This window comes from Echeneis naucrates, chromosome 17, assembly GCF_900963305.1.
Source record: "Echeneis naucrates chromosome 17, fEcheNa1.1, whole genome shotgun sequence".
NCBI lineage: Eukaryota > Metazoa > Chordata > Actinopteri > Carangiformes > Echeneidae > Echeneis > Echeneis naucrates.
In genome coordinates this window covers 15,167,916-15,181,168 of record NC_042527.1, presented here as the reverse complement: position 1 = coordinate 15,181,168, position 13,253 = coordinate 15,167,916, and the positions used below count along the sequence as shown (strand labels likewise).

General features: G+C 40.9%; 1 protein-coding gene across 2 annotated transcripts; it reads left to right on the top strand.

Annotated features, from left to right (window-relative positions):
- The first annotated feature begins 423 nt into the window (after window positions 1–423).
- kiss1ra (KISS1 receptor a) lies at window positions 424–12,397 on the top strand. 2 transcript variants are annotated; one of them, XM_029524525.1, is made up of 6 exons: window positions 424–697; window positions 1,111–1,396; window positions 3,530–3,654; window positions 8,171–8,306; window positions 8,458–8,696; window positions 8,991–12,397. In XM_029524525.1, the coding sequence occupies exons 2-6, from the start codon at window positions 1,156–1,158 to the stop codon at window positions 9,369–9,371; spliced, it is 1,122 nt and encodes a 373-aa protein (XP_029380385.1). In that variant the 5' UTR covers window positions 424–697; window positions 1,111–1,155; the 3' UTR covers window positions 9,372–12,397. The 2 variants fall into 2 exon arrangements, with proteins under 2 accessions (XP_029380385.1, XP_029380384.1); XM_029524524.1 differs by having other exon boundaries at window positions 424–1,396.
- The last annotated feature ends 856 nt before the right edge of the window (window positions 12,398–13,253 follow it).

Genomic DNA, 13,253 nt, shown 5'->3' with positions numbered 1-13,253 from the left:
TCACCAGCTGAGCAGCAGTTGGTGTGAATGTTTTCTCCTGTATATGTTCGTAAAATGACTTTTATTTCACGCTCTCCAGGACGTTCAGCATGACAAAGACTCCACTTCTACTTTAGCCGCAGCCATCACATTATTGTAATGCCCCGTGGAGGAGAGTGTGTGAGGGGTAGAGAGGGCTTTTTGGCACATTGTCGCAAAAAGCTGGATTGCAGGATAACGTTGGTAGGAGACCTGGACTTTTATCCCAGAATCCCGCAGTAGACTACATGAATTCAGACTCACTGTGCATTTATGTGTGTGTGTGTGTGTGTGTGTGTGTGTGTGTGTGAGTGTGAGTGTGGACCTCCTCCCCCTGCTGTGTTTGTGTGTCCTGACTATAAAGCCGTGAGCACCTCCTGCACTCTACTCTCTGCTTGAGCAGAATCGAGGATGTTTCCCCTGACACAAGTAAAGCCAACTCAGCTGCCGCTACAGGAAATAGATCTCAATCTTCTTTTCTTTTTCTTGAGCCAAAGAAATTTGAAAGGCATTCTTTGAACAAGGTCACAGAGCCAATGTGGACTCCCACAGAAGAACGTGTCCTGCTTCAGCCAAGGCACTGTTTTTTTCCTCCGGGTGACCGGAACATTGGAGTGCTTATTCTGGAGGGATTTAAAGACAAAGGAGACACCTGTCACCCCCGGAGTTCACCTCACAGGTCAGAAACTCAGCGTGCTTTAAACCTCTGAAGGCTGATGTGGCAGCAGCAAAAAAGATGGCTGTTTGCCTTTAACCTGATCTGAAAAGAAGACAGGTTTTTCCTTCTCTTGTGCCTCTGTTCTTCTTTGCCTTCTTGAACAGCGTCCTTTCGTGCTCCCCTCTCATCTTCCTGCCCTGGGCTACAATGAAATGAAAAGCGCTCCAAGTTCGGGACTCGTTTATCATCCCTCTATGTTGTTTGTCTCTTTGGTATCATTCACTTTTCTGACTTCTCCCATCAATTGCTTTCTTTCGCGCCTCCATTTTCTTTGCAGAGACATATAGAGCCTACAGTCAGGCTCACATGCTGCCCTCTCTCTCCTAATTACCAATCTCTAAGAGCTTCCAACATCCCGTTCTCCTCATTCTCAGCCCTTATTCTGTCAGCGCAAAATTATTCCAGCCAGTCCTGTCAAAATGGATTCCTCTGGAGAGCTGTGGAACTCAACCGAGCAGGTCTGGATCAACAGCTCCCAGGTCAACCTCTCTTTGGAAACACATGAGGAGGAAGGAGCTCAGCACCCCTTCCTCACAGACGCCTGGCTGGTCCCGCTCTTCTTCTCCCTCATCATGCTGGTCGGACTCGTGGGCAACTCTCTGGTCATCTACGTCATTTCCAAACACAGGCAGATGAGGACGGCAACTAATTTCTACATTGGTGAGTAAGAAGTGAGTAAGAGAACATACAAGTTTATATTTCTCACTCTGTTCGTCAAAGAGCTTCAGAAATAAGTTTATGATCCCAAGGAGCATCCATCCTGCAAAGCTTTAATGCATGGAAAGAGAGGGTTCAAAAGACCCTTCATGGCCCATGAGGGATCTCAGTGCTCTTCATTTCTCTATCCAGAGAAAGACTGTCCATGTCCATGAAAGATTCCATTTTCACCATCAGAGGAGGAGACGTGGGAAGTGGCCCTGAGTGCAAATCCTCTCCAAGACTCTTCACCCGAGAAGAAAAACAGCTGCTTAAAGCAGATAATAATTATCTGCTGAGGGGGTAGTTGGAAATGATTTAAAATGACTCCTTTCTGCAGGAGAGCTATTTTCTTTTTTTCACTCACGGCTTAAAATAGGTACCATATATATATAGATATATATATAATCTAATTAATCTCCTGACATTGCATGCTCCACTGTATTACTGTTGTAAAACTAAAACAGAGATAAGAGTTCATATCTGGGATGTACAGCATCAGTAATGTACTTCTTAAATTAACATGAATATCATCAATCATTTGACGATTTGACTGTGATACAATATCACAGTATCACAGTTATATATGTTACTTGTATTAATTGAAGGAAAATTACGTTTGTTTTTGTTGTTTTTTCATTACATCTCACCTGCTTCCCTCAGATGGAGTCAATATTTACATTTCCTTCCTCTCAAATTTCCACCCAGGTTCTTTTTATTCACAAAGTGAGGGAAGAAATCTTTGTGTATAGAACCAGTGAAATCAAAGGAGTGCATCAATCTTGCTCCTGTGTTATATCCCCTCTGGTATTCAGTGCACACGTCGATTTCAGTGCGTCTGATAGAGCTGTGACAGCAACAGTCACTCCAGGAGAATTTCAAAGGTGATCGGTTGATCATCAAAGGTTAAGTACTCAGAACATTTTCTGTGGTATTCAAACGCACAGTTATTGTTTTTTTTTTTTTATTTTAATGTAAATAATATAATGTAAATGCTGTGTATGTTACCAACTGTGTCTGCATATGGTACTGTGAAGGTGGCAAAGATTTCATATTTGATAGTATACCAAGGCTCCAAAATGGAAACAGATCAGTATTCACCAACATTAGACTGACAGCTGCCCCATCTGGCCGTCCATTCAGTTTAATGGCCCAGCTACAATGCCCTGATTAGATCAGCAGGTAAAACAGGCAGCAGATAGAGGGGCGTATCTGTCAGTTTGACTGATTACATGGCGAGTGAAAGAGAAAATCAGACCAGACTACCAAGGGTATTAAAGCAACCTCTGCATGGTGCAATATCACAATATTAACATTTTGTGTGCATTTATATGAAGAAACGTATTTGCTCCTGTGGATTTAAAGAAAACATTTATTGTGTTGTTATATCAGCCAGTGTGTAGGCATAGATGGCTTCAGCATTTTGTCACGAAAACATGGCCTTCTTATGATTTGGCTTTTTACAGTCAACAAAGAAGAGATGACATCCTGAAAAACCAAAGGTTAAAAAACAGGTTGAACAATATGGTGATATTAATAATGATATGATATGAATAAGGTGATATTTACTTGAGTGAAAAGGCCCTAGATTTTATCAGATCGTGCAGTTGTTGCTTGTTGATGTTTCAGCGCTTCACAGATAATGGTACAATGGTAGAAATACACAGACAGACATCTGAATTTATTCATTATATCTTGAAATGACGCCCTCACCGTCAGATCTGTGAACCAGACGAGAAAAGTAGAAGTAATTCCGAATGGTTACGAATGAATTCTTATTATAATGCGTTGGACTTGTAGATTATTCAGCAAAACATCATTCAATAGCACCGTCTGGATGTGATTCTGGGCTGCAGCCTGCTTTCATTGTCTGTTAATAATTCCATGAATTGGTTCATTGAATATCAAGTGATTTCTCCTTTGCTCAGAAAATGACTTGAACAATAGTAGACGGCAGATAATTGTATATTCACTATCTGACAGATTATCACGGGGGAATGGTGGGATAGTAGATTTTTGCTGGAATTATTAAAGGAACAAAGTGGCGTTTAGTTGAGGCACCCTGAGTCATTCTTATGTTGTTTCCTCCCTTTACAGCAAACCTGGCTACCACTGACATTATCTTCTTGGTGTGTTGTGTCCCCTTCACTGCCACCCTCTATCCTCTCCCTGGATGGATCTTTGGAAACTTCTTGTGCAAATTTGTCGCCTTTTTACAGCAGGTAAAACCGCAATTCATGATTGGGGTCTTCTTGGGTTGTGAAATTGAAACATGAAGACACTGAATAAACATGCCGGATTTGCATTCCATAAATGATTGCAATAATTAGTCAGTTTGGCAGAAATGAAACAGACATTACCAGCGATGTGTTCTCAGGTGTGTCTGAAAAAAGAGCTTGAAATGACAGGAATGAAAGATAAGTAAAAAAGAAACTGAAAAAAGAAGGTAAAACAGCATCCACTGCTGACTGAGAACACAATGTAGATGTTGCTATTACGCTGTCCACTTCATTCAACAGACACACAACATAGTGCCAACAAAACCTCACAAGCAAGGAGAAATCCACAAGCAATGATTAATTCTTGGACTGTTGTACTGGAATGGATTACTTTTAGCATCTTTATACACTGGCAGGGTGCATCTCAGGAGAACCTTGGAAACTACATCTCTGGAGCTCGACATTTGAAAAATGTTTGGCTCAGATCCGAAAATGCTCTGCCCTTTAAAAGTTAGAAGCAGTTCAAAGAGTTTGAAATTGCTTCAATCCTTCAATCCTGGTTTTAGGTGATTTGGAGCCCGAATTATGTCTTAAACCATCTAGACAATAATAATGGGCTGGACACTTAATGCACATGTCATTTACTGAACGGGGCACCCTCAAAGGGCTCTCCTCTGGACGATTTGTTTGAGTGAGTGAAAAAAGAACTACTTTTTTTATTACTATCCTGAAAGTCCTTTCTCAGCAATGACCACAATCCCCCAGATTGGTCTTTGACCTCTAGGTGGTTCAGATTTGCAGGTAGCAGCACAATGTCTTTGCCCTTGTGAGAGTAAAGACTCACACTATGTGTCCTGTAGGATTAAATAGCTCCTGGGCTGCACATTGGCAGCTGAACTCACAACCTTCTTGCTGTCAACAGCACTACAGGTTAGTGCTGTTGACAATTTGCATGTTCTCCCTGTGCCTGCGTGGGTTTCCTTTCAATGTCCAAAGACATCATGTTTGAGTTAACTGCTGACTCTAAATTGTCCGTAGGTTTGAGTGTGAGTGCGAATGGTCGTTGGTCCGACATGTCCCGGGTGACCCCGTCCTCACCCAGTGTGAGCTGGGATTGGCTCCAGCACATCCCTCAACCTGGAAACGGTTAAGCGGTAGAAGATGAATGAATGAATAAATAGATCCTTCATGTGCTCTTCCTGTTTCGTCCACTTGGGGGCAGCATAACAAATTGCAGGCAACATGATTAATCGTGTGGAATAGCATTTCTGATCTCATTGATGTTTGTTTTTTTTTGTTTGTTTGTTCTTGTCACACCTAACCTTCATGTAAATAGGTGAAGAGTCTTCACACAGTGACGCTGCAGACCTTAAAAGGAATATAATGATCTGAAAGATACAAAAATGCTTAGAAGACTAAGCTGGGTTTGGTTGTAATCCTCTCACTAAGAGCAGCGCCCCTTCACATATAAATGAATTCACCTGATCCTATGCTGGTCTAAATATTGACAAATGTAGCCTTAACCAAAGCTCCCTGAGTAGCAAGTCCACTTTGTTCTCCAGATAATGACTAATTTGGTGTCTGTTCGATGCTGAGCAGGATGTGCACAGTGGATTTATTGGAGCTGTTTTGTTGACAGGCAGCAGTTGGTAATGAGGTAACTTTCCTGCTTTCCTGTGTCACTTCATCCACTGTGAATAAACCCCCCCCCCCCCCAGTTTAATTTTGTTGGGCATTCCTCTGGGAACTCAAACCTGCTGTACAGCTTTGTTCTATCTTTGGAAAGGTTGGAAAGGCCATGCTGTTACTGAGAGTCAAAAAGAAGAAAAGGGCTACCATAGCTCCTGTTCAGTTAATAAGATACTTGTCAAGTGACACAGAATCTAAACAAACACCAAATAAGACATGACTTTCCTTAAGGAAACAGGGCTTGACCAAATGTGCAGTAAAGTGTCATTTTCTGGTTTGTTTTAAGATTATGTTAAAAAGAGTACCTTATTAATCATGAGGCTAAGTGGGGTGAAAATACAGACTTCTATTTTGAACATCCGAGCACCATTTCGCAGAAGGGACTGAGATGTCAGATCACGAATGTGGTGAAACAATGACTGAGCTTTAAAAAAGTTTTTTGTTGAGTGGAAAAAAAAGAGTCTAACAGCAGTGTCTGGCAGCTCTGTCGCTTTCCCTTTCTCTGCCGACAGCAACCAACCACATGAGTTCATAATGTTTTAATCAGTGACTGTGAGGGACAGCTTTGCAACATTTATTACTGAATGTACCTGAGAGGAATTTTTAATGACTCTACATTAAGACAGGGACTCGACTGCTCTGTCTACCTCAGTACAGTGATAGAGATCAGTGTCATATTTCTACAGTTCATTGAAACCAAGCTGAGGGACGCTGCAGGAGCTTTATTATAATTGTACAATACACAGCTAAGAAAGGGAAAGTAATTAAACAAGTAAAAACTACAATAAAAGAGCAATAAAGTATAAATACACTATAAGTGAACAGAGCAATTCATTGGTTTTTCAGATTTATATGATTATCCGTTACAAATGATCTAAGCTGAAAGACTTTTGGTTGAGCAGAAAATCGTATTTATCAGAAATTACGTAATAGTTTCTACGACATGACACAAAGAAGGAACCAAACGCAGACACAGGACAGGCAGGAAGGATTGATTTAGAAAGATTTGCTGAACACAAATTACGCAATTTTGTAAAACAAAAAAAAATAAAAGAACTAAAATGGAAGGTTAAGGCAAATCTCTCTTGCTCTGGCTCCACAGACACAAGAATGCCCTCCTAATGAAACAGAGAGAGCCATGAAAAAACTTCAGGGCTGCTTTGCCTTAGTCTACAGTGGTGGGCAGTTAGGGCTAATGAAAAAACATGGACAACAAAGGAAGTGTGGGCCAAAGTGAGGGAGAGGAAGCTGGTATTTAAATCCAGTGACGTAGCTGCCCATAAATCTGCAAAAGCTAATTTGAATAAGGTTGGGGTTCAGGTTAAGGTTAGAAAAAAAATTCAGGAGCATTTTCCGGACGGCAGGAACACTAGGAGTCTTCGGCGGGAAACAGATCCATCATGGACTACAAAACAACTTCTCAATCTGATGATTATAGCCTTGGTCTGCTGAATGACCTAAACAACTACTCTGCACGTTTTGTGGTGCAAAACAACACACCAGTAGTGAAAACAGCATGATGAGCAGGCTGGACAAGGGAACCGTGGAGAGTGTGCTGACCAGTAGCCTCTCTCTGTGGCATGAAAACAGGAATTTGAGGGGGGTGGTGAGGTTACCAGAAATTACTGGGGTCCCAGTCCTTTCTCCTGAGGAGCTGGTACAACAACGCTGTACGTCAAAGGGCACTAAACATCATCGTTCCAACTCCTTCCATCCATCCTGTTTTCCTCGTCCACAGGTTACTCAAAAACTGACAGTGCCTATCTCTGTAGAGGTACGGACATTGAACTCATCATGACTCTTGTCTTCCTTTTTCATTATATGCTTTGAAACGCGGATGTGTTGCTCGAGACATCTGGGAGCTATGGCTGCTGGCTACACAGCTGCAGAGAGCGAATGGCTATATAGAAGAAGGATGTATGATATAAAAAGGAGAAAATTAGATCAGATTTGGAATAAGAGCCTTGAGAACTTCTGACCCCTCATTTTTCAACCTACAGCACACAAAGAATACTGATTAGTCTACCTTCATGACATGATAAGCCATGAAAGGTAAAAATATATTTATATATCTTTTTTGGGAAGAGGCTGAAAAGAAGAGCGAGGCTTGTTCACTGTCTGTGTGAACAGCATTGCACAGGTGTATGAAAGGAAGCTCCAGCTTTTTATGTCAAGATCTGAGTCTAACTTACAAATGTGTCCCCATGTTCCTACTGACACTAGGAATTCTACATTTTTCGTTGCATTAGCCTCCTTCTGATGTGCTGGATTTAATGGATTAAATTAAAAACAAAATGTAATAATTTTTCACAAGCTAATTAAAATTATTATCACAAACGCTGCTTCCTCACTGTGCCCCGTCTTACTGATGTTCCTCATCCACTGTTGGAAAGATCTTTTTAGTTTTTAGAATAAACTTTTTTTGAAGCCCTTTGAGTTAACGGCTCTTAACAGTTTTACAGTCACACATTTGAGGATACATAAGGAATATCTGGGGTTTTTTTTCAATGCTTTTGTATCACAATTTTTTTTAAAGAGAGGTTGTAGTTTCTTTGATATAAACAGAGCTGGCAAATATGAAATACTGGCAACAGAAATTAGTGCTGGGTGAGATGATCCCATGGAGTGGAACAAAACTGATGCAGCATCTACTTTTCTTACTTAAAATATTTCTTTTACAGGCTTTTATACAGCTTAAGCGTTGTCTCTACAGTTCTTTGGTCAGCTCAATGTTGTGCTTAAATGTTAACTTGACCAATAGTTTTCTAATGACTGTGACAAAGAGGTTAAATCTGTACAAATTACAGTGCTATATGTGTCTCTTTCTCAGGTGACGGTCCAAGCCACATGTATCACTCTGACTGCCATGAGTGGAGACCGCTGTTACGTCACAGTGTACCCTCTGAAATCACTCCGCCACCGCACCCCGAGAGTGGCCATGATCGTCAGCATCTGCATTTGGATCGGTCTGCCTTGTTCGTTTTACAAAAATATTCTCCAGACTGCATGTATTTATGTTCATTCATTTATATAATAATAATAATAATAATAATAATAATAATACAAACTACATAAAATGAAGGGTGTGAAACTAACACATATGCTGTACTGCTCTAGGCTCCTTCATCCTGTCCACCCCCATTTTAATGTACCAGCGTATAGAGGAGGGTTACTGGTACGGCCCACGGCAATACTGCATGGAGAGATTTCCCTCTAAAACTCATGAGAGGGCTTTCATCCTCTACCAGTTCATAGCTGCCTACCTGCTGCCTGTTCTCACCATCTCGTTCTGCTACACTCTGATGGTGAAGAGGGTGGGTCAGCCCACAGTGGAACCTGTGGACAACAACTATCAGGTAAAGCCAAGTTTTGGATAGTTTTGTGTTGAGTTTACGATAAAAGTGAACAAGTTCTTCTGCTCTGCTTTGCATAATGGCAGCATCAGCCATTTGCTGTCTAGTTTTTAATGTTGACAGGCTGTGGAAATGTGTTTTCATCTTCTGAAAAGACAAAGCTAAAAAACAGGTAGATGTAAAAATGTATATGTTACATATATAGCACAAAACAGCAGAGAACTTATGTAGCTTTGTTTCTGTTGCCACCAACCAGCTAAAAGGTAAGTTATTGCAGTCTTCTTATGTTTTTCATAGGTCAACCTTCTGTCTGAGAGAACTATGAGCATCAGAAGCAAAGTCTCAAAGATGGTGGTGGTGATTGTCCTGCTCTTCACCATCTGCTGGGGACCAATCCAAATATTTGTCCTCTTCCAGTCTTTTTCACCAAACTACCGTCCAAACTACGCCACATATAAGATCAAGACATGGGCCAACTGCATGTCTTATGCCAACTCCTCAGTCAACCCCATCATTTATGGTTTCATGGGAGCCAGCTTCCAAAAGTCCTTCAGGAAAACCTTCCCCTTCCTCTTTAAGAACAAGGTCAGAGACAGCAGCATGACTTCAAGGACTGCCAATGCAGAAATCAAGTTTGTTGCGGCAGACGAAGGTAACAATAATAACAGAGTCAACTGAACAAGGTGTTGAAAAATAGGAAGATTGAGATTAATGTTTTGCATTAATCAGCAACAGCTACAAGACAACCCTTAAAGGTCTGCCTGATTGCAAAAGGACTGACAGATACATTTTACTTTATGAACAAATACAATTCATTAGCAGACTGATGTGGCAAAACACAGAATCATCATGTGAATGGATGCTAACAATCTCGCAAAATGTTACTTTCCCCACAAAACCAGATGTCAATGGAAGAACATGTTACTGACTGAACTGCCAAACAACTCAGCCTGATAAAAGAAGACAGTCACGATCTGATCAATTATCTGATTATGAAGGAGAACCATGTTGTCTGAAAGCTGCTGGTGTGAGTCCCAGACTGTTAAAGATCGAACAAAGACAAGCTAATGAAAAAAAAAAGACATTAACCAAACACTGATAGAGGACATGAACGTGGCATTAATGCCCATCTGGGACCTGAAGGTGATGCCAATCTTATTATCTAATGCTCTCCAAATACCAAAATGAAACTGTTTCCCAAAATGTCAAACTACCTGATCACAAGCAACTCACAACTTGAGTGCCAAACACAACAAACATCAGATGCTGGACTGAAGCCTCTGTCAAAGTTCAAATACCTCGGCGGGGCATTCTTCTTGTTCTTTAAACACATTCAGCCACCTGTGAAGGAGCTCTAGACAACACACAGTGAGAGCTGTGCTTTTTGCTTTGGAAAGATTCAAACAAAACATAGCCTGTATCCAAATGAATGGCGGAAGCTGGGTAAAGTTGGGGTTACGACCAATGAAGCATGTGTTCTTTGGTGTCAGATACACAAACATTCGTGCCTCCTAAGAGTAAACACTAACCTACTAACATGCACATGCATACACAGACATGTATCCAGGTGTTACTTAATGCAATCAGTTGTCACATCTTCCCTGAGAAATGCTTTCACCCAGTAAAGGCCTGCGCCCTGTTGTAAGGGAACTATTTGTCCTGGAGACTGTCTGTCATTGTCAACAGATCCCTACGCTTTCCTCAGTGCAGACGGACATGGCAGCTGGAGACAATCCCAGCTGACATGGGGCGATTGGGTTACAGGTCTATCCACCAGTCTATCACAGGTTCATATGAAGAGACACACAGAGACAAACATATACTCCCTACCCACACTGACATGAGTGTCTGAGGAAAGCAGGTCAGGGATTCAAACCTAGAACCTTTGTGATATGACCCAACAATGCTAACTGTTCCATCCCAGTTTTACCTCAGTAGTATGTGAGTATGTGAGACAACAATATGACAGAGACAAGTGTCCACGGATGAGGCTCACAGGACTAATAAAGACCTTAAATATCCTCATGGGGGGTTAATTTAATCCCAAAAGACAGATTTGATCTCAATGTGTGACACTTATAGATTATTTCCAAAAACTTAATGAAAATTGTTGGTCAAATTTAACACTGGTCCAGATTCAGAAGAATCAATATGGATAGAGGCAACTTGTGAAAATTATTCCACAATTAGTACATATTACTGTTCTGAAGACAGGAAAATTGGTACAAGAGTGAATCTGATGAAAACATGGTCATTAAATTGTCATATATAGTTTAGATAAAGGCTTACCTGAGAGCATGAGTAGTGTTCAGTCATATAGCAGCCATACAGTCAACAGTCATAATTGCCAGTTTCTGATTCATAATAATGTTTACATGAACATTAAACTACTAATTACAAGTGCTGCAGTTTTTATGAGCTGACACTTAAGATAATAATAGAGGGGCCTCAGGACTAAAAACATGCTTGAGTCATAGCGCTCTGTTGTTTGCTGTGGCTTGCTGGGGAGATGAGGTGTTCACAAAGCAGACCTAAAGAGAGTAAACAGACTCATCAAGAAGGCCAGCTCTGTTGGGACTGAGCTTGAAAGAATCCCACAGCAGGCAGAGCGGAGAACACTTTCAAAGCTGAGGTCAGTAATGATCGACCCCTTTACAGCCATTAAACACCCTGGAGGTTATAAACAGCAGCACCTTAGACTGATTGTCCTGAGGTGCAAGCCTAAACGCAGCAGAAAGTCCTTTCTATCAGCTGCATTAAGACTGTTTAATGTGCAATAATGCACATCATTAATACAATTAATGTATTATACATATTGTACATTTTTATTTGTCTTGTCGAAGCCATGGAATTGTTATTGTTTTTTGTTAAATGTGGGGTCATGTCTGTGTTAAAACTGCAGTGGTAGTGTAATTTCAGGCAGTGGATTAATTAAGGGTCTATCTATCTGTCTGTCAGGGGCAAGAACACTGGTCGGGCTTCTGAGTGGCTGAGAGCTCATGTTAGTCTGGGAAAGAAACTCAGATTTTCCACTGTGACTGGTTCACACCCTTTATGACAGGCATATGGAACATAGACAAACTTTCAAAGCCTTATGGATGTTAAACTGGCCAGGTCAGGTGGGATTTTTCATAGTTATTACAACCAGTCCAACTATGGTAGACAGACTTAGTCTAAGTCTTTGCTTAGCAGCTGCTAATATGTAACCCCATAGGTCAGTTAGCAAGCTGGTACCTGGTACAGGTACCAGGTTGGTGCAGTCGGTATCGTTAAATTACTTTCCCACAGACTCTCTAGCTTGCCAGCATATATATGCCAGCATATATATATATATATATATATATATACATATATATATATATATATATATATACACACATACATACATACATACATACATCCACACACAATGAAACAATGGTGAGTTTGTTGTTCCTTAAAGCTGGGAGTAACAGACTCACACCTTCCTGACAGGTGAACATTCATCGACATCTCTGCCACTCCTTTACCTGCCTACACTTGTTGGACCTTTCAGGTTGTGACAGTTAACAACAGTATTTACTGTTTCTGTGGACTTCTCATCAGGTGTGAAATAATGTTCATTGCAGCACACAACATCTCAAACTGCTCAGGTTGATTTATTTAATTGGACTGAAAAAAAAAAATAGAAAAAAAAAGCAAAGTTGCGGGGACTATTATTACCATCTTTCAACACTTGACAGTCAACTGGAAGCATGAAGGCGAATAAAAAAAAAATTATGTTAATGTTATTCTGACTTCTATTATTTTCTGATTGCATTCACACTTAAAATGTTCCAACTCACTGCGTTGGACTGTTTCACCTGACAATGAAAGCATCAGACCTTTACAAGAATGATAGATGAAAGATCAGCTCATCTATGAAGAAAAACTTTAGGACTCAAACATTTTCCTCAGAGAAAAGTTCAAAACAAGTCATTATAGACTCCTTGCGTAGGGAGTGAAGTCAGACTCCATAGCAATGACTGAAATTGATGAAGTACGCCAAGCGTCATGTCAGCCAGAGCAGCATGTCTTACAGGGGTCACTGATCCCTTGTTTCCTTCCAGCCAGTGTAATAAGTGTAGCAGCACTATGGCTGAGCTCATTTAAAACCACAAGCTTAAACAGGATAGTGAAGAATTTCTTCCCAGAAGAGCATCTCAGCTCTGCAGCAGATGACGCAAATGTAAAAGGCAATCAGCACAAAAAAATAGCCTTCTTAATATATTCAATCTAGAAGCAGTGACAGGAACTACTGAAATAAGTAAGACAAGTTATGATCTCCTGAGGGACGACAAGCTGTTGCTCCTGAAGAGGGAAGCAGAGAGCCAGAGTCACTTGGGGAAACACCCTGATAGCAAAGCAGCAAATCACTGTGAGAAAAAGTGAAAAAAGAGGATGTCTGGAGGGGAGGTCTAATGATCTGTGGCAGTTTTTCTTGGCAATGGTGCATGTTCTGTGACAGAAAGCTGGTGTGGATGAGCATCAAGTATGTTTGTGAGGAGTGTCTCTGCTCAAACTGCAACAAAAACACTAGTA